The 21,151-nt window shown below is 45.2% G+C and overlaps 1 protein-coding gene across 1 annotated transcript in view; it reads left to right on the top strand.

The window, feature by feature from the left end:
- Nucleotides 1-16,136, top strand: part of LOC140719772 (uncharacterized) — a 66,950-nt gene extending 50,814 nt beyond the window's left edge. The window contains exon 2 of the mRNA XM_073034639.1: nucleotides 15,999-16,136. Coding sequence (XP_072890740.1) covers nucleotides 15,999-16,006 — 8 coding nt within the window. The 3' untranslated portion in view covers nucleotides 16,007-16,136. The remainder of the gene's footprint in view (nucleotides 1-15,998) is intronic.
- The last annotated feature ends 5,015 nt before the right edge of the window (nucleotides 16,137-21,151 follow it).

Below are 21,151 nucleotides of genomic sequence, written 5' to 3'. Positions count from 1 at the left end.
AGAGCAAGGAAATCCTCTTGCATTTGTACAGGGCCCTGGTGAGACCACACCTGGAGTATTGTGTACAGTTTTGGTCTCCAGGGTTAAGGAAGGACATCCTGGCTGTAGAGGAAGTGCAGCGTAGATTCACGAGGTTAATTCCTGGGATGTCTGGACTGTCTTACGCAGAGAGGTTAGAGAGACTGGGCTTGTACACGCTGGAATTAAGGAGATTGAGAGGGGATCTGATTGAAACATATAAGATTATTAAGGGATTGGACAAGATAGAGGCAGGAAATATGTTCCAGATGCTGGGAGAGTCCAGTACCAGAGGGCATGGTTTGAGAATAAGGGGTAGGTCATTTAGGACAGAGTTAAGGAAAAACTTCTTCTCCCAGAGAGTTGTGGGGGTCTGGAATGCACTGCCTTGGAAGTTAGTGGAGGCCAATTCTCTGGATGCTTTCAAGAAAGAGCTAGATAGGTATCTTATGGATAGGGGAATCGAGGGATATGGGGACAAGGCAGGAACCGGGTATTGATAGTAGTTGATCAGCCATGATCTCAAAATGGCGGTGCAGGCTCGAAGGACCAAATGGTCTACTTCTGCACCTATTGTCTATTTATCAAATAGTCTTGCCCTAGAAAGGGGCACAAGACAGGGTTGTGCATGGTCACCACTGCTCTTCACGTTATATCTCTTTCAGACCCTACCAATAGAGATTAATCAAAATCAATTCAATGAATGGAACAAGATGCTATCAAGGTATATTTGGCAGGATAAAAGGCCTAGAGTTTGTCTCAAAACTTTGCAATTAGCAAAGAAAAAGGGGGGATGGGGCCTACCTTCTCTTAGAGATGATTATTTTGCAGCACAGTTGAGAGCTGTGATATGTTGGTGCAACCCATCATATGACGCTCAATGGAAAAACATTGAGGAGCGGGTACTTCCCATCCCCATACAAGCAATTTTGGCTGATAACAACCTGCAAAGGTACATAAATACTATTGATAACCCATGGGTGAAATTGACTCTTAAAATATGGAAAACTACTATAAAAGAATATAATCTAGAGGGAGATATTGCAATTCTTAAATGGTGTGCATATGACTCGGATTTTACACCAAATAAATTGGATGCCAGATTTAAGGACAGGACAGCTAAAGGAATAACAGTTCTTTGCAACATAATGAAAGAAGGAACACTGTTCAGTTTTGAAATGCTTAAAGAGAAACGCTTATTAGAAAAACAAGATTTTTATCGGTATTTACAGATGCGACAATAAGTTAATAAGACGCTTAATAATGTAACCAAGGCAAATACATGCTTGATAGAGCTCTTTAGAAAAGCATATAATTCAGATAATGGTAGTAGAATCATTTCAAGCATGTATAAGGGGTTTTCAAATCTTAAAACACATTCGACTTCATACATTAAAACAAAATGGGAGAAGGAAGGAGGGATAATTATATCTGAGGAAGAATGGACAACAATATGGAGATATCAATGGAAGTGTACCAGTTCACAGAAATGGAGGGAGTTTGGATGGAAAAACTTGATAAGATATTTTATTACACCCTCTCAGAAATCCCATTATGATAGTAACCTCCCTGTTTGCTGGAGAAATTGTGGAAATCAAAATGCAAACCGTTATCATATTTTTTGGGACTGCCCTGTTATCAAAAAGTATTGGAGGGGGATACACAATGCCCTACAATACATCTTTAAATGTGAAATACCCTTAGAGAGTAAGACCATATATTTTGGATATATACCTCAAGAATGGTTGAAAAGAGATAAATATTTAATGAATATACTATTGGTGGCTGGTAAAAAGACTCTTACTAGGAAATGGTTATTACAGGAGAGCCCAACTTTAAATACATGGATGGAAATTACAATGGACGTTTACAAAATGGAGAAGATAACAGCATTTGTTAACCATAAGCTGGAACAATTTGATTCATACTGGGAAAAATGGTTTAACTACATAATGCCTCATAGGCCTGATTTTATTCTCACAAATCAATGAATCTGTTGTAAAAAAAAAGATCACTCCCTACTTGTACATAGTTCTTTCCTTCTGCTTGTTTTTTCTTTCCACTCTTTTCTATAAGTGTATACCTCAGATAAATACTTTGTGGAGATTTGTGATATAGATGATTATATGATATATATGTACAATATCTGAAAGACATCTTATGGAAATGTTTGTTTGATGATGAACTTCAATAAAAAAAATTACAAAAAAAAACAAATATGATGGCAGAATATAGTATTAATGGTAAGACTCTCGGCAGTGTGGAGGGTCAGAGGGATCTTGGGGTCCGAGTCAATAGGAAACTCAAAGCTGCTGTGCAGGTTGACTCTGTGGTTAAGAAGGCATACGGTGTTTTGGCCTTCATCAACTGTGGGATTGAGTCAGGCCCCACTTGGAGTATTGTGCTCAGTTCTGGTCCCATCACTACAGGAAGGATGTGAAAACTATATAAAGGGTGCACAGGAGATTTACAAGGATGTTGCCTTGATTGGGGAGCAGGCCTTATGAGAGTAGGTTGAGTGAATTTGGCCTTTTATTCTTGGAGTGGCAGAGGATAGGTGGTGACCTGATAGAGGTGTATAAAATGACGAGAGGCACTGTTCATGTAGATAGAAGCTTTTTCCCAGGGCTGAAATGGCTAGCACAAGAGGGCACAGTTTTAAGGTGCTTGGAAGTAGGTACGGAGGAGATGCCAGGGGTGAGTTTTTTATGCAGAGAGTGGCGAGTGCGTGGAATGGGCTGCCAGCGACAGTGGTGAAGGACGATATGATAGGGTCTTTTAAGAGACTCCTGGATAGGTACATAGAGCTTAGAAAAATAGAGGGTATTGGTAACACTAAATAATTTCGAAGTAAGTGCATGTTCAGCACAGCATTGTGGGCCGAAGGGCCTGTATTATGCAGTAGATTTTTTATTTTTTTCTAGATGGACACCCACAGATACACAGAGGCACACAGATACTCACATAAACACAGACACACACACAAAATCACTTCCCTCAGCTTCTCGGAGATTTGAACAACTCTTGATTGAATCAATCGTCTTCCATCACTGCCAGTGTTTTGCAGGTTTGGGAAGGGCTCATGATGCATTTTCCATTGCCACCCTGACCTGTGCAACAGACAATGGTTGGGAACAGATGGAGGAGGGAGGTGTGCTCTTTCTCATCACCCACAAAACTTGATTTTCACCCTGTAAAACATTTGAAATCCTGTGATGTAGAAACTGTAGGGGTGTGAGATTGCAAAAATTCTGAAAATGACCAGATAATTTGTCTTTCTGTTGTGTTATAAGTATAAGTGGGATCAGTATCAGCAGGATATTCCTCTGCAGTCCCTTGGGGACTTTTGCATCAATCAGAGATAACATCAACAGGATAGAGTGAATAGTGGCATATTGTTTCAGTCAAATGCAATCTCACCAGCATGGCCAATGTATTACAGTTCAAACAAAAGACCAGAGGAATGAGAAGATGAACTACTCATGGAATTCTCTCCTCTGCAACAGGAGCGAGGCAGTATAGATCAGGTTGGTGACAGGAGATGTGGAAGAAGAGGCGTCGGGGTATGTGGATGTGTATGGAGTGACAGAGGTGGAGATGGTGAACACATTGGGAAGGACTGTGATGAAAGAGTGTGAGAGGGGCTGTGAAAGGGAATGTGGAGAAAAGGTGAAAACATTGGAAAAGAGGGTGATAGAGGGAGTAAGAAAGGAATTGTGGAGGGAGGGGAAAGTGGAGAGAGGGGAAGGTAGAGAGACAGGAACATGGAACGGGGAATTTGGAGAGGGGGAATGCCGAGAGAGAGGAATGTGCAGAGAGGGTAATGAGGAGAGACAGGAAGGTGCAGAAAGCGGAATGTGCAGAGAGCAGTGGAAGAGGAGAATGTGTTTTCCTTCACCTAGGCTGCAAAAATGGAAAAGCGAGCTATCACCCTGAAGACTACCTTCCCTGTCACAATGGTTAATGAATGAACAGCTCAAAGTGAAATTGTTTGCAAATAGGATATTGCTAAATATTTGGCAGGCCTCAGTTGTTGCTAAAATTGGAAGTAATTTAGCTCCTAAAAATCTTTGCACCTTAATTAAATGCAAATTATGTAAATCCAGGTAGCCATATTTAAATATGTAATCTAATCTGAGAAAATCTAATCTGTAATGTGACAATACATACAGCATGGTGAAGGGCAGTGCCTCACAGCTTCTCTTGTCAGGAATTTGCTGGTTGAATGCCACACGCAGTGAACTTCCCACAACTTCTCATCCTTACAACAAGAGAAGTCTGGAGATCCATTAACCCACGATATGCTGGGGTCTGCCCCTTCAGTAAATTCCCAGAAGCGACAGCATGCCAACTGAGTTGTAAATGTCTCTGTGGGACTGGATGGGCTGGATTGACTGAGTTGTAAATGTCTCTGTGGGACTGGATGGGCTGGATTGACTGAGTTGTAAATGTCCGTGAGACTGGATGGTCTGGACCTGCTGCCAGTCCACATGCAGGCTGCAAGTTTGAATTTATGAACATAAATTCAAAGTACATTTATCAGAAGCAAATGTATAAATTATACAACCTTGAGATTTGTCGCTTACAGGTAGCTACAAAGCAAGAAACCCAAGAGAACCCAGTTGAAAAAGAAGACCAACACCCAATTCATGGAGAAAGAGAAAAAAACAACACAAATTATGCAAACAATAAAAGCAAGCAACCACATTCTGAACCAAGTTTACCAAAATTCTCTGGACTCTGTGCATGTCCCAGTAGATTGGAAGATGGTAAATGTCACGCCACTGTTCAAAAATGGATCTAGGCAAAAGGCAAGTAACTGTAGACCAGTTAGTTTAACATCTGTAGTTGGGAAAATGCTTGAAGCTATCATTAAAGAAGAAATAGTGAGGTATCTAGAAAGAAATGGATCCATCAGGCAGATAGAGCATTGATTTAGCAAAGGCAGGTCCTGTTTGACAAACTTACTGAAGTTCTTTTAGGATATAATGAGTGCAGTGGATAGAGGGAAACAGATAGACAATATTTACTTGGATTTTCAAAGGTTTCACATAAAAGACTTAATATAAGATAAGGATGCATAGAGTTGGGAGCGATGTACTGACATGGATAGAGGATTGGTTAACTAATAGAAAGCAGGGAGTTGGGGTACATGGATGTTACTCTGGTTGGCAATCAGTGGTGAGCGGTGTGCTGCAAGGGTTGGTGTTGGGCCCGCAAATGTTCAGGATGTACATTAACGATCTGGAAGAGGAGACCGAGTGTAGTGTATCTAAGTTTGCTGATAATACTAAATTGTTTGGAAAAACAAATTGTGCAGAAGATACGGAGAGTCTGTGGAGAGATATAGATTGGAGAGATTCCCCTCCAAATGACTTGCTCCATCTCTATCTCCAAAAGCAGCGACATCTTCATCTCCGAAATCATCTGGAACATGTTAGGCTGCAACTTTGCATCACACCAGCATGACTCATCCCTCGAGGCAACTTTGCCTCCACTCACCTCTTCATTGTTTGCAGTGATAGCTTACAATTTACCTCATGAAAAGTGTTATTAGTAATATTTTTCACCATGATTGCAAACAGAAGGGGAGAGAGAAGGGGCTTGATACCGCTGACGTCATTTACACATGACAAGGTTCAGTCCACTATCACCAGTAGAGTCAAATCTGACTGCTGTGTGAGCTAGGACTGGTGTTACTCCAGGAGCAGTGTGTGACGATCACTGCTGGAAAGAGCCATGGTTTACAATTAACACAGTGCCTGCAGCAGGCTTCTGTGTGTGTGGAAACGTTGACTGCTTCTTTCAACGGATGCTGCCCGACCTGAGTTCATCCAGCTTTTTTGTACGGCTTCGCTGTGGACTGTTCCCAACAGCACTCCACAGTTAGACTGCTACTGGACGAACGTAAACCCAAAGAACGACCTCCTCTGGGTCTGCCGACCTTCCAGTGTGAGGAGCTGTTCTTGACTGGGAGCAGGATGAAGTGCTGATGGATCCGTAAAGTGTGGTGCAGCTATGACAGATACTCTGTGGTAAGAGGCCATAGCTGTAGTCCTCCAACCACAGTCCAAGGTCAGTCAGTAGGTCAAATTTAGGACTCCAGCGATCCCTGATGGAGATCAGGGTGACAGGTGCTGACATCAAAGACATGCAATCCCCGAGGTCAAGGGCCAGTAATCCCCGATGGGGTGTTGGGGGTAGGAAAGGAAGAAGTTTGTTTTGCTGTTGTTGTTATCTGTTGGCTGTATGTGGTTGTGCTGAACATTATGGGAATGCTTTGTGGGTGCCAGAATGTGTGGCAACCCTTACGGGCTGCTCCAGCACACCTTCAGGTGTGTTGTTAAAACAAACAACCCAGTTTACTGTATGTTTTAATATACATGTAACTAATAAATAAATCCAAATTTAAGTCTAAATCATGCTCTATCTGGCATTTACTGCTAGTGTCATTCCAATAAGATGGAGATGAAATTATATGCCCTATATTATACTGAAGAGGAGAAGGCTATGCTCCCCCTTTGGGGATTTTAAGGGTTACTCTATAATGAGGCTGAAATCACAGCTATGGTATCTATCCGCTTTGTGATAACAGGCCGAACTCTGCTCTCTCTTTGATCAGAGCTCAGGTCAGGGAACAAGAGCAATCATGACACGTGAGTGCTCCCTGGTGTCAGAAAGGATAATGCCAGCCTGACTCTTCAAATCAAAGCTCAATTTTAAGCTCTTGTTTAAAATTACCCCATGTCAGGAGTAGTAGCATTAAACCTGGCTGAATATAAACTGCAGCCTTCTGGCCTTACTCCCCATTGTGGATTCAAGTTTATTATCATATGGCTGTACATATATTCAACTACAACGAAACAATGTTCCTCTGGACAATGGTACACACACAAAACATATATCATTCACAGAATATAAAACAAACATTACAATAAATAATTTAATAAAATATAATTCAAAATGTATGAGGTGAAGAGCACAGATAAACCATAAACAGTACAGCAAACAGCTCGCTGTCCTAGTGAAGAGACCTCGATGGTGGCAGATGTAGGGAAGATGCTGTTACCTTGTATGACAGTCCTAGTCTTGATGCTCCTGATGGTAGTGGGTCAACGAGACTGTGGAATGGGTGCAAGGATCTTCAACAATGCTTCAGGCCTTTTGTCTACAATACTCATGGTAAATGTCACAAATAGGAGGGAGGGAGACTCTGGTGATAATCTCAGCAGTTTTTATCGTCTGTAGGGTCGTACCTTCCGATGTCTTGCAGCTTCCATACTACACAATGATACAGCCAGACAGGATATTCTCAGTTATTAGAATCTGGGGGTGGGGGGAGGGGAGAGAGGCAGGGAGCCTCGCATGACTCGGTCTCCTCAGAAAGTGTAGATTCTGCTGTGCCTTCTTGACAAATGAGGAGGTGGTGTGGGTCCAGGTTGAACTGTCCACTTTTTGCACACCAAGAAACTTTGTGCTCTTCACTCTCCACAGTATAGCCATTGATGTGCAATGGAGAATTGTCAACCTGCATCTCCCTGAAGTCCATAATCATCTCTTTTGTCTTATCCATGTTGAGACTCAGGTTGTTGTTCTCACACTATATGACAAGCCTCTGTATGCCTACTCATCATTGTTCCTGATGAGGCCAGCTACTGTTGTGTTGTTAACGAAATTCATGTGGTTTGAGCTGGATCTGGCAGTGCAATTGTGAGTCAGCAGTGTGAACAACAGCGGGCTAAGCACACAGCCATGGGAGGCACCAGTATTCAGTGTGATAGAACTGTGCCAACTCGGACAGACTGGGGTCTTTCCATCTAGAAGTCCAAAATCCAGTTTCAAAGAGGTGTGTTGAGTCCCAAAAACGACTGTTTATCCACCAGCCTCTGAGGGATGATCATCATAACTGCCGAGCTAAAGTTGATAAACAACATCCAGGCATATGAGGCATCATTTTCTAGGTGGGACAGGATGGAGTAGAGGGCTGAGGCTGTGGCATCATCAGTGGATCAATTTGAACTGTAGGTGAAGGGTCCAATGTAGCTGGGAAGTGGAATTTTATATGACCAATTAACTTCATGATTGTTGAAGTCAGTGGCTCTTTGCAGTAATCATTTTGGCCAGTCACCATCAGTTTCTTAGGCACTGGAATGATGGTAGTTGTCTTGAAACCTGTAAGGAGAGTGGAAATGTTAAAGATGTCCATTAAGCCCTCTGTTAGCTGAGCTGCACAGTCCCTCAACACCTGACCAGGGGTGTTGTCCAGCCCCGCAGCTTTGCGTGGGTTTACCCTGGTAGGATTCTCCTCTCATTGGCTTTGGCCAGACAGGGTGCCTGTTCCTCAGGCAGAGAGAGGTCTTTTTTCAGTCAAATTCTGCATAGAAGGCATTCAGCCTATCAGGAAGGGTGGTGTCACTGTTGTTGATGTGTAGTGTTGACGTAATCTGTTTTGGTTTGTAAACCACATGTGCCATGTATCCTTGGTGTTACACAGATGTCTGTGAATTTTCTATGAGTATTCATATTTTGCCTTCCTGATGGCACAGGAACTGAGACTCTTGCTGACCTTGATCTGAAGGTCACCCTGTCACTTGATCTGAAGGCAGCATTCCGATTCCAAAACAGTTCATGAACTTTTGTGTCAGTCATAGTTCCGGTTTGCCTAGTCAGTGGAGTGTTTAATCGCAGGAATGTCCTCGATGCATTTTTCTATGTAGCCATGCTGCATATTCAGCAATGATAAGATCATGTGATGAGCATAGGTAGCAGCCTTCCTCAATATCCTCCATTCCATATTGTATGAGTTGTGTGAGTGGGGAAAATTCCTAAAGATGTTTATACCAGAGGATGTGAGACATTGCTCCAGACCAGGAATGGCTAACCTTTCTGAGAGTGTGTGGCCAAATTGGTGATATTCTAAACAAGTTCTCTCATGTACCATGGCAATTTTGAGAAGAGATTAGCATCGATAAACAAATTAGTAATAATAATCGTGAACTTTATTTAAAAAAAAGGATGAGTGCTGTTGCTTATTTACTGATCTTTGTTTTCTATTAAAAGTATAACTGAGACAGACTAAAATAAATGAAGCCTTTTATAAAACCTGTTACAATTATTATTAACCTTTCAAACACAGAATTTAAAAAAAACATCATTTCTAAGCAGTATTGTTTTAATAACCATTTACTATATAAATACTGAACAGTATGCCAGGTCACGAGGATTTCAAAATAAATCATGTGTTCTCACAACCGTCTAGCTGGCACCAAACTGGCATGAGATGTTTCCTGTGAAAATGTCTCGCAATTTTCAGGTTATAAATATCATTTGCTGCCTCATTTGGCTGTAAAGAGAATCATTATGTATCTTTTTACTATGGGTGGCATTTAAAGAATCGAGAGTGGCACTTCACATATCATGCCAACAAAATTTTGGCATGTGCTATCTTGGGCATGCATGCCGTGGGTTTACTACCCCTGGTCTAGGCAGTCCACCTCCTGCCAAGGTGCCATGTTGTTTTGCACTGAAAATACGAAGGATATCGGAGGCATTGCTGGTTGACCAAATGTTCTGCCTCACTTGCTGGCCCCAAATGTCACAGCATCAGTTATAAACACCAGTGTAAATGGCATGGAAGCTGGTTGTTGGGGGACAACTGTTGGCTGTTGTAATAGCAATGATCACCAATTGATGAGACAGTAATTGGCAGTGGCTGGTTGCGGTGGGAGGTGGTTGGCAGAGGGAAGTGTGGATGGCTGCTAGTGGGAGGTGGATGGGTGTTAGTAGGATGTGTGGTTGGCTGTTAGTGTGAAGAGGAATAGATAGAGTGGACAGCCAGTGTCTCATCCCCTGGGCACCACTGCTCAATACAAGAGGACCTGGCTTTAAGGGGTGGGAAGTTCAAGGTGGATATTAGAAGAAGGTTTTTTACTCAGGGTGTGGTTGGTGCGTGGAATGCACTGCCTGAGTCTGTGTTGGAGGCAGATACACTAATGAAATTTAAGAGACTACCAGATGGGTATATGGAGGAATTTAAGGTGGGCGGGATATATGGGAGGCAGGGTTTAAGGGTCAGCACAACATTGTGGGCCGAAGGACCTGTACTGTGCTGTACTATTCTATGTTCTATGTTGGTAGGAATCGTGGTTGGCTGTTGGTGGGAAGTGTGGTTGGCTGTTGGTAGGATGTGCGGTTGGCTGTTGATGGGATGAGCGGTTGGCTGATGGTGGGAAGTGGTTGGGTCTTAGTGGGAAATGTTGTTGGCTGTTAGTAGGAGGTGTGGTTGGCTGTTAGTGAGATGTGAGGTTGGCTGTTAGTGGGATGTGAGGTTGGCTGTTAGTGGGAAGAGTGATTGGCTGTTGGTGGTAAGTGGTTGGGTCTTAGTGGGAAATAGTTGGCTGTTGGTGAGAGGTGTGGTTGGCTGTTGGTGGGAAGTGTGGTTGGCTGTTGGTGGGTATTGTGGTTGGCTGTTGGTGGGAAGTGTGGTTGGCTGTTGGTGGGAAGGGGTTGGGTGTTAAATGGAAGTGAGAACAGCTGTTAGCGTAAATTGCTTGGGTGTTTGTGGGGGATGATTAGTGCAAAGTGGATTGGTGTTAGAGGGAAGTGTGGTTGGCTGTTAGTGGGAAGTGTGGATAGCTTTCAGTGGGAAGTGAGGATAGTTGCTTGTTGGTAGCGGTTGGCAGTTAGTTGGAAGTGGTTGCGTATCAGTGGGAAGTGTTTGGCTATTTGTCATTGGGAAGTGGTTGTGTGTTAGTGGGACGTGGTTGTTTGTCATTGGGAAGAGATTGGTTGTCATTGGGAAAGTAGATGGCGTTAGTGGGAAGTGTTTGCGTGTTAGTGGGAAGGTGGATGGCTGTTGGTGGGAATAGTTGCTGTTAGTGGGAAGGTGGATGGCTGTTGGTGGGAAGTGTGGATTGTTGCTAGTTGGTAGCAGTTGGCTGTTAGAAGTGGCTGGGTATTAGTGGGAAATGTTTGGCTGTGTGTGGCAAGTGATTGAGTGTTAGTGGGACGTGGTTGAGTGCTAGTGGGACGTGGTTGGGTGATAGTGGGAAGTGTCTGGGTGTTATTTGGAAGTGGTTGGGTATCATTGCAAACTGGTTGTCTGTTAGTGGGAAGTGGTTGTTTGTCACTGGGAAGTGATTGGTTGTTATTGGGAAGTGATTGGTTGTCACTGGGCAAGTGTCTGGGTATTAGTGGGAAGTGGTTAGTTATCATTGAGAAGTGGTTGGGTGTTAGTGGGAGGTGGTTGAGTGTTAGTGAGAGGTGGATGCATGTTAGTGGAAAGTGGTTGGGTGTTAGTTGGAAGTGGTTGGCAGATAGTGAGAAATGTGGCTGTTGGTGGGAGGTGTGGTTGGCTGTTTTTTGGGTGGTGTGTTATTCTGTTGGTGGCTGGTGTGTTTGTCTGATGGTGGGAGGTGTGTTTGGCTGTTGGTGGGAAGGTGGTTGGCTGTTGGTGGGAAGTGTGTATAGCTGTGTATGGGATGGTCGTTGGCTGTTGGAGGGAAGAGTTGCTGTTAGTGGTAAGTGGTTAGGTTTTAGTGGGAATTGTGGTTGGCTGTTAGTGGGAATGGGGATTGCTGTTGGTGGGAGGTGTTGATTGCTGTTGGTGGGAAGTGTAGTTGACTGTTCGTGGGAAGTGTGGTTGGCAGTTGGTGGGAAGGGGTTGGGTGTTTATGGGGGATGTTTGGCTGTTCGTGCAAAGTGGATTGGTATTAGAGGGAAGCGTGGTTGTCTGTTAGTGGGAAGTGTGGATAGTTGCTAGTTGGTAGCGGTTGGCTGTTCTTTGGAAGTGGTTGGGTATTAGTGGGAAGTGTTTGTCGTCGGGAAGTGGTTGAGTGTTAGTTGGACGTGGTTGAGTGTTAGTGGGATGACGAGGTTGGGTGGTAGTGGAAAGTGTCTGGGTGTAAGTTGGAAGTGGTTGCGTGTTAGTTGGAGGTGTTTGGGTATCATTGTGAACTGGTTGTCTGTTAGTGGGAAGTGGTTGGTCATCATTGGGAAGTGATTGGTCGACATTGGGAAAGTGGTTGGGTGTTAGCGGGAAGTGGTTGTTTGTCATTGGGAAGTGATTGGTCGTCATTGGGAAAGTGGTTGGATGTTAGCGGGAAGTGGTTGTTTGTCATTGGGAAGTGATTGGTCGTCATTGGGAAAGTGGCTGTGTGTTAGTGGGAAGTGGTTGTTTGTCATTGGGAAGTGATTGGTCATCATTGGGAAAGTGGTTGGGTGTTAGTGGGAAGTGGTTGGCTGTTAGCAGGAAGTGTGGATGGCTGTTAGTGGGATGTGTAGATGTCTGTTTGTGTGAAGTGAGGATAGTTGTTAGTGGCAAGTGGTCGGGTGTTAGTCGGAAGTGGTTGGGTGTTAGTTGGAAGTGGTTGGGTGGTAGTGGAAAGTGTCTGGGTGTTAGTTGGAGGTGTTTGGGTATCATTGCGAACTGGTTGTCTGTTAGTGGGAAGTGGTTGGTTGTCATTGGGAAGTGATTGGTCGTCATTGGGAAAGTGGTTGGCTGTTAGTGGGAAGTGGTTGTTTGTCATTGGGAAGTGATTGGTCATCATTGGGAAAGTGGTTGGGTGTTAGTGGGAAGTGGTTGGTTGTCATTGGGAAGTGATTGGTCGTCATTGGGAAAGTGGTTGGGTGTTAGTGGGAAGTGATTGGTCGTCATTGGGAAGTGATTGGTCGTCATTGGGAAAGTGGTTGTGTGTTAGTTGGAAGTGATTGGTCGTCATTGGGAAGTGATTGGTCGTCATTGGGAAAGTGGTTGTCTGTTAGTGGGAAGTGGTTGGTTGTCATTGGGAAGTGATTGGTCGTCATTGGGAAAGTGGTTGTCTGTTAGTGGGAAGTGGTTGGGTGTTAGTGGGAAGTGGTTGGTCATCATTGGGAAAGTGGTTGGGTGTTAGTGTGAAGTGGTTGGCTGTTAGCAGGAAGTGTGGATGGCTGTTAGTGGGATGTGTAGATGTCTGTTTGTGCGAAGTGAGGATAGTTGTTAGTGGCAAGTGGTCGGGTGTTAGTGGGAAGTGGTTGGGTGGTAGTTGGAAGTGGTTGCGTGTTAGTTGGAGGTGTTTGGGTATCATTGCGAACTGGTTGTCTGTTAGTGGGAAGTGGTTGGTTGTCATTGGGAAGTGATTGGTTGTCATTGGGAAGTGATTGGTCATCATTGGGAAAGTCGTTGGGTGTTAGTGGGAAGTGGTTGTTTGTCATTGGGAAGTGATTGGTTGTCATTGGGAAAGTGGTTGGGTGTTAGCGGGAAGTGGTTGTTTGTCATTGGGAAGTGATTGGTCATCATTGGGAAAGTGGTTGGCTGTTAGCGGGAAGTGGTTGTTTGTCATTGGGAAGTGATTGGTCGTCATTGGGAAAGTGGTTGTCTGTTAGTGGGAAGTGGTTGGTTGTCATTGGGAAGTGATTGGTCGTCATTGGGAAAGTGGTTGTCTGTTAGTGGGAAGTGGTTAGTTGTCATTGGGAAGTGAGTGGTCATCATTGGGAAAGTGGTTGGGTGTTAGTGGGAAGTGGTTGGTTGTCATTGGGAAGTGATTGGTTATCATTGGGAAAGTGGTTGGCTGTTAGCGGGAAGTGGTTGTTTGTCATTGGGAGGTGAGTGGTCGTCATTGGGAAAGTGGTTGGGTGTTAGTGGGAAGTGGTTGGTTGTCATTGGGAAGTGAGTGGTCGTCATTGGGAAAGTGGTTGGGTGTTAGCGGAAAGTGGTTGGCTGTTAGCGGGAAGTGGTTGTTTGTCATTGGGAAGTGATTGGTCATCATTGGGAAAGTGGTTGGGTGTTAGTGGGAAGTGGTTGTTTGTCATTGGGAAGTGATTGGTCATCATTGGGAAAGTGGTTGTGTGTTAGCGGGAAGTGGTTGTTTGTCATTGGGAAGTGATTGGTCATCATTGGGAAAGTGGTTGGGTGTTAGTGGGAAGTGGTTGGTTGTCATTGGGAAGTGATTGGTCATCATTGGGAAAGTGGTTGGGTGTTAGTGGGAAGTGGTTGTTTGTCATTGGGAAGTGATTGGTCATCATTGGGAAAGTGGTTGGGTGTTAGTGGGAAGTGGTTGGTTGTCATTGGGAAGTGATTGGTCATCATTGGGAAAGTGGTTGGGTGTTAGTGGGAAGTGGTTGTTTGTCATTGGGAAGTGATTGGTCATCATTGGGAAAGTGGTTGTGTGTTAGTGGGAAGTGGTTGTTTGTCATTGGGAAGTGATTGGTCGTCATTGGGAAAGTGGTTGGGTGTTAGTGGGAAGTGGTTGGTTGTCATTGGGAAGTGATTGGTCATCATTGGGAAAGTGGTTGGGTGTTAGTGGGAAGTGGTTGTTTGTCATTGGGAAGTGATTGGTCATCATTGGGAAAGTGGTTGGGTGTTAGTGGGAAGTGATTGGTCGTCATTGGGAAAGTGGTTGGGTGTTAGTGGGAAGTGGTTGTTTGTCATTGGGAAGTGATTGGTCATCATTGGGAAAGTGGTTGGGTGTTAGTGGGAAGTGGTTGGTTGTCATTGGGAAGTGATTGGTCATCATTGGGAAAGTGGTTGGGTGTTAGTGGGAAGTGGTTGGCTGTTAGCAGGAAGTGTGGATGGCTGTTAGTGGGATGTGTAGATGTCTGTTTGTGCTGTTACGTTCCCCAGTAACCGGGTGACTTATCAGCAAAGATAGATGGGTCCGCTGAAGCCTGATACTACTATTTTCAAACGTTTTTATTTATAAAGGGGCACAAACGCATGGTTAATACAAAACATTCAGATCATGTACGTCGTCACAACTCAATCTAAAGCACAGGTATAGTAATAATCAATCAGAAATAAGCTCTATCGTTGTCTAGGGGTAATGTAGATATATATTGTTTGCTGGATATCTCAAAGTCTTTGCGGTCACTGCAGTTCCACCAGCTGCTGTTGTCGTGGTGTCGCGTTGGTGCACTTTTGTTAGAAAGAGAGAGAGAGAATGAAACATTTACCCGACAGGTTTTCCAACCTGTAGGAGGTAGTCGGAAGTCTCGTTGGGGAATGGACTCTCATCTGTGGCTTCCCCTGTAGCTAGGCCGTTCTTCCGTTGTGGGGTCGCCAATCCCAGGCAAGGAAAAGACGCACACGAACCCCACCACCGGCTGTCGCTATCAAAACGCTGTCACAGGATTTCTCGCGTGTCGTCTGGTGCGTCTGAAGAGGTCCTCCCCCCCCAGACCCTCCTTTATACTTCCTCACGGGACCGCCGGTGTCAATCTCTCTCAACCAGCCCACTTTGCCCGATGGCTTTACACGTGGTCTTCATGAGACAATAGTCAAAGAGTCGCTTTATTCTGCTTCCCGGGGGAATGTGGTCTTCAGCACATCTCCCTCTCTCTCTGGGGTCATTTGACCCCCCCTTGACTAGGGCTCTTGCGAATCTCACAAAGGAGGGGGCTGGGGTCATAACACCTCCCCTCTTAAAAGTTTTTTTTACCAGCGGTTAAAAACAAGTTGGTACAGAGTCTTATAGGATTTTTTTTCTAACACAATACACAAGCTCCTCTCTTCACAGAGTACTACCATTATACATTCAAGTCAGTATCTAAACAGGTAACAATTACAGTGTCCCTTTCGTTAATATCTTAACATCGCGTACCGTACTAAAGTCTGGTAGCATCAAACTTCAGCTCAATAACCACCTATTTATTTATTTTCTTCAGCAACAAAACTAAGGAGGTGTGATCTTAGCTTAGGTGCATCTACAAAAGTTTATACAAATACTAATCGTTACGGTCGTGTTATTTCACCGGCAGGTCTCCAAAGGGGTTGTCTTTATTAGTCACAGGCTTTGGTGCAAACCCGTACAACCGGCGTTGCTGTTTAAAAATGGCATTTTCTATTAACCATCGCCTCTTTTCCGGAGAGTCTCCCCGTGGGGAACTTGAGTAATTTGGCGAGGTACTCTCCCGCCTTTCCTTTCCACGAGGGTTATTCTCTTAACTCCGTGTCCCCAACCTAGTCCATCATGGGAATTTCCACCCAATTCTTTAATGCTACACAGGTAGTTAACCCTTTTGTCAAGACCATGCAGGCTGATGTGTTTCAGTTCGAACCTTTTTCTCCGGCCGCATTTAAATTTTGGCTTCCTCACAGCGCTTTCTTGAATAACAATAGCGTGTGAGGCACCCTTACATTCCAAATCAACCTGTAATCGATGCGCAGGCATCAATCTGGACTTTAACTTTTTTTCATTTGATTTGGGAACTACAGATTTACCGTTCTCCTCCACAACAACAGTTATCTCCCCATTCGTAAACTCCACATTAACTCTGAACACCCCCTTCAGCACAACCATCTGGGAACTCACACTTCCCAAGGTAAACCCCTTCTTTCCCGAACCAAGTCTATCTGCTCCAAAAGGACGACCGTCTCGTCCAGCTGAGTCAAATACCTCAGACTTTTTCTGAGCTCCGTGACTAGGTTCAGGACTACGTGCATCCCCATCTTGGACACACTCAAACGGGACATTGGCCTCTTCCAGGCTTTCAATACCCGTACCCTTTTCAAATTCTAAATTCCCCTGATCCTCCCAGTTACTCTCTGGGCAACTCACTTCCGGAGTAAACTCAACCCCGCGGGCTGAAACAACCCCATCTGCCAACCCAGCAGACTTCTTCAAGGTAATGGCATCCTTTTCATCTAGGACTGCCCTCATTTCATTATCGGGAACACCTTTAGAATTTTCAACTTCTTCAAACAGTCCTGCCAAACCAGACAGAACATCCATGTCCAACCCTGGACCTTTTAACAGCTTTATCTGTTTCTCATCTTTATTTCCTACCTCTAGGACCTTTTTCTTCGCTAAGGACAGCTCTACCTTCTCTCCCTTACCCCCTTTTATGTTACTATTCCTCGTTTTACCACCCTCGAAACCCTCGTGGCACAGGGTCGGTAAAGACGTCTGGGCCAAATCAAAACTGGCCAATTTTAAACTGCTCCCGTTCTCAGCTGCCGCTCTCGACAGGCTGCGAGTGTCCGCGCATGCGGGATAGCTCGAAGACTCTATGGGCGGGGCCTCAACACGCACCGGTCGGCGGGTCATAGTCATGGCCGACCAAACTTTTCCTCCTGCTAAATCGTTCCCAAGGAGGACATCCACGTCAGTTCTCGGGAATTCTGATGGCACCCCCATTTCAACTGATCCATACACCAGCTCACAATCCAAAATGACCCTACGCAAAGACACCCTTTCTGTCCCTTTTCCTATTCCTCTCAGGGCTACCTCGCCCGTCGGAGGTCCGAATTGTAATACGTTACGGCTAATTAATGATAGCTCCGCCCCCGTGTCTCTCCAAATCCGTACGGGAATTGACGGGTCCCCCTTCCTCACAGACACGGTTCCATGTGACATATAAATCTCCGACCCCTCGCGCTTCCTGCTCCCCTGGGACCCTCTTGCCGATTTTCTGATTACCACTGCACACCCGATAGGGATCGCTGCTTTCCCTCTCTCTGGCTCCTTTCTCGGAGCAAAGCATTTAGATGCAATATGACCCACCTTTCCACAATTAAAACAGGTCAAGCCAGGACCTCTCCTGCCATCTTGCCTCTCCTCCTCAATTTTACCACTAGCTCCCAGCGGGATCTCCGCCTCAGCCGGCGGACTTTCTCTACCGTTCCCACGGTCTCTCTGGTAACTTTTTGGCAAGGAAAACTTTGTCTTGTGGGTTAGGGCATATTCATCTGCAAACCTAGCAATTTCTGAGATGGACTGATTCGTACTCTCATTCAAATACATCCGGATCTCTTCCGGAACACAACCTTTAAATTCCTCAATCAAAAATAACTCCCTGATACGCCCATAATTCTCGGCCACCTTTTCCGCGGTGCACCAACAGTCCAAGAGCACACCCTTCTCATGGGCTAGCTCGGTATATGTTTGATTCCATCCTTTTCTTAAATTTCGGAACCTTTGTCTATACGCCTCAGGCACTAACTCGTAACCTCGGAGAATGGCCTCCTTTACTTGATCATAATTCCCTTCCCCTTCTGGGGGCAACGCGGCATATGCCCGCTGTGCTTTCCCTCGTAACACACTTTGTAACAACGCCACCCACTGCTCTCTGGGCCACTTCTGATTCACTGCCACCTTTTCAAAAAGCAAGAAATAACTATCAACATCCGTCTCCTCGAAGGGGGGGACCAACCTCAACACCCGACTAACATCAAACCCCTCCTCTCTCTCTTGCCCTTGAGATCTTCGCTCTTGCTTTCGCCTGTCCAGCTCCAATTCATGGCTCCTTTGTTTCTCTTTCTCTTCTGCTTCTGCTTCTAGCTGCTTTAGCTGGAGCTCATGACCCCGTTTCATCTCTAATTCCTTTAGTTTGAACACCTGCTCCCTTTTCCTTTTCAGCTCGTTCCTCAGCCTTTTCCTTTGCAGCTGCTTCTAGCTGCTTTACTTGAAGATCATGTTCCAACCTTACTTTCTCCAACTCTACCTGATCTGTCCCACTCGCTAATCTCTTTTCGGGGATATTTTCCAAATCCTCCGCTGCAAACACCTCCTTTTCAATGTAATACTGATTTATGACCCCTCGCACTTCCTGCTTTTTCATTGATGACCTCACCTCTGTGAGGCCTAACCCCTTTGCCAGATTTACCAAGTCTGATTTGGTAGCCGTCCCTAGCGCCTCTACAGTCGGATTTCTCATAAATTCACCCACATCCATCTTTGCTGGTTTCCTGTCTGGCTACCTGCGTAACCAGATTTAAGTTTGGACTTACAGTCCGATTCACTGACCCTCCCCTTTTGATTCAAATCCGGGACGAGCAACCCACTTGTTACGTTCCCCAGTAACCAGGTGACTTATCAGCAAAGATAGATGGGTCCGCTGAAGCCTGATACTACTATTTTCAAACGTTTTTATTTATAAAGGGGCACAAACGTATGGTTAATACAAAACATTCAGATCATGTACGTCGTCACAACTCAATCTAAAGCACAGGTATAGTAATAATTAATCAGAAATAAGCTCTATCGTTGTCTAGGGGTAATGTAGATATATATTGTTTGCTGGATATCTCAAAGTCTTTGCGGTCACTGCAGTTCCACCAGCTGCCGTTGTCGTGGTGTCGCGTTGGTGCACTTTTGTTAGAAAGAGAGAGAGAGAATGAAACATTTACCCGACAGGTTTTCCAACCTGTAGGAGGTAGTCAGAAGTCTCGTTGGGGAATGGACTCTCATCTGTGGCTTCCCCTGTAGCTAGGCCGTTCTTCCGTGGGGAGGTCACCAATCCCAGGCAAGGAAAAGACGCACTCGAACCCCACCACCGGCTTTCGCTCTCAAAACGCTGTCGCAGGAATTCTCACGTATCTTCTGGTGCGTCTGAAGGGGTCCTCCCCCCCCAGACCCTCCTTTATACTTCCTCACGGGACCGCCGGTGTCAATCTCTCTCAACCAGTCCACTTTGCCCGAGGGCTTTACACGTGGTCTTCATGAGACAATAGTCAAAGAGTCGCTTTATTCTGCTTCCCGGGGGAACGTGGTCTTCAGCTTGTCTCCCTCTCTCTCTTGGGTCATTTGACCCCCCCTTGACTAGGGCTCTTGCGAATCTCACAAAGGAGGGGGCTGGGGTCATAACAGTGCGAAGTGAGGATAGTTGTTAGTGGCAATTGGTCGGGTGTTAGTGGGAAGTGGTTGGGTGTTATTTGGAAGTGGTTGGGTGGTAGTGGAAAGTGTCTGGGTGTTAGTTGGAAGTGGTTGCGTGTTAGTTGGAGGTTTTTGGGTATCATTGCGAACTGGTTGTCTGTTAGTGGGAAGTGATTGGTCGTCATTGGGAAAGTGGTTGGGTGTTATTGGGAAGTGGTTGTGTGTTAGTGGGAAGTGATTGGTCATCATTGGGAAGTGATTGGTTGTCATTGGGAAAGTGGTTGTCTGTTAGTGGGAAGTGGTTGGTTGTCATTGGGAAGTGATTGGTCGTCATTGGGAAAGTGGTTGGCTGTTAGTGGGAAGTGGTTGTGTGTTAGTGGGAAGTGATTGGTCGTCATTGGGAAGTGATTGGTCGTCATTGGGAAAGTGGTTGTCTGTTAGTGGGAAGTGGTTGGTTGTCATTGGGAAGTGATTGGTCATCATTGGGAAAGTGGTTGGGTGTTAGTGGGAAGTGGTTGGCTGTTAGCAGGAAGTGTGGATGGCTGTTAGTGGGATGTGTAGATGTCTGTTTGTGCGAAGTGAGGATAGTTGTTAGTGGCAAGTGGTTGGGTGTTGGTGGGAAGTGGTTGGGTGGTAGTGGAAAGTGTCTGGGTGTTAGTTGGAAGTGGTTGCGTGTTAGTTGGAGGTGTTTGGGTATCATTGGGAAAGTGGTTGGGTGTTAGCGGGAAGTGGTTGGGTGTTAGCGGGAAGTGGTTATTTGTCATTGGGAAGTGATTGGTCATCATTGGGAAAGTGGTTGGGTGTTAGTGGGAAGTGGTTGGTTGTCATTGGGAAGTGATTGGTCGTCATTGGGAAAGTGGTTGGGTGTTATTGGGAAGTGGTTTTGTGTTAATGGGAAGTGATTGGTCGTCATTGGGAGTGATGGTCGTCATTGGGAAAGTGGTTGGGTGTTAGTGGGAAGTGGTTGGTTGTCATTGGGAAGTGATTGGTTGTCATTGTGAAAGTGGTTGGGTGTTAGTTGGAAGTGGTTGCGTGTTAGTTGGAGGTGTTTGGGTATCATTGGGAAAGTGGTTGGGTGTTAGCGGGAAGTGGTTGTTTGTCATTGGGAAGTGATTGGTCATCATTGGGAAAGTGGTTGGGTGTTAGTGGGAAGTGGTTGGCTGTTAGCGGGAAGTGATTGGTCATCATTGGGAAAGTGGTTGGGTGTTAGCAGGAAGTGGTTGTTTGTCATTGGGAAGTGATTGGTCATCATTGGGAAAGTGGTTGGGTGTTAGTGGGAAGTGGTTGGTTGTCATTGGGAAGTGATTGGTCGTCATTGGGAAAGTGGTTGGGTGTTAGTTGGAAGTGGTTGCATGTTAGTTGGAGGTGTTTGGGTATCATTGGGAAAGTGGTTGGCTGTTAGCGGGAAGTGGTTGTTTGTCATTGGGAAGTGATTGGTCATCATTGGGAAAGTGGTTGGGTGTTAGCGGGAAGTGGTTGGCTGTTAGCGGGAAGTGGTTGTTTGTCATTGGGAAGTGATTGGTCATCATTGGGAAAGTGGTTGGGTGTTAGCAGGAAGTGGTTGT

This window comes from Hemitrygon akajei, chromosome 32 (genome assembly GCF_048418815.1).
Source record: "Hemitrygon akajei chromosome 32, sHemAka1.3, whole genome shotgun sequence".
NCBI classification, from domain to species: domain Eukaryota; kingdom Metazoa; phylum Chordata; class Chondrichthyes; order Myliobatiformes; family Dasyatidae; genus Hemitrygon; species Hemitrygon akajei.
This window is presented reverse-complemented; position numbering and strand designations above follow the sequence as displayed.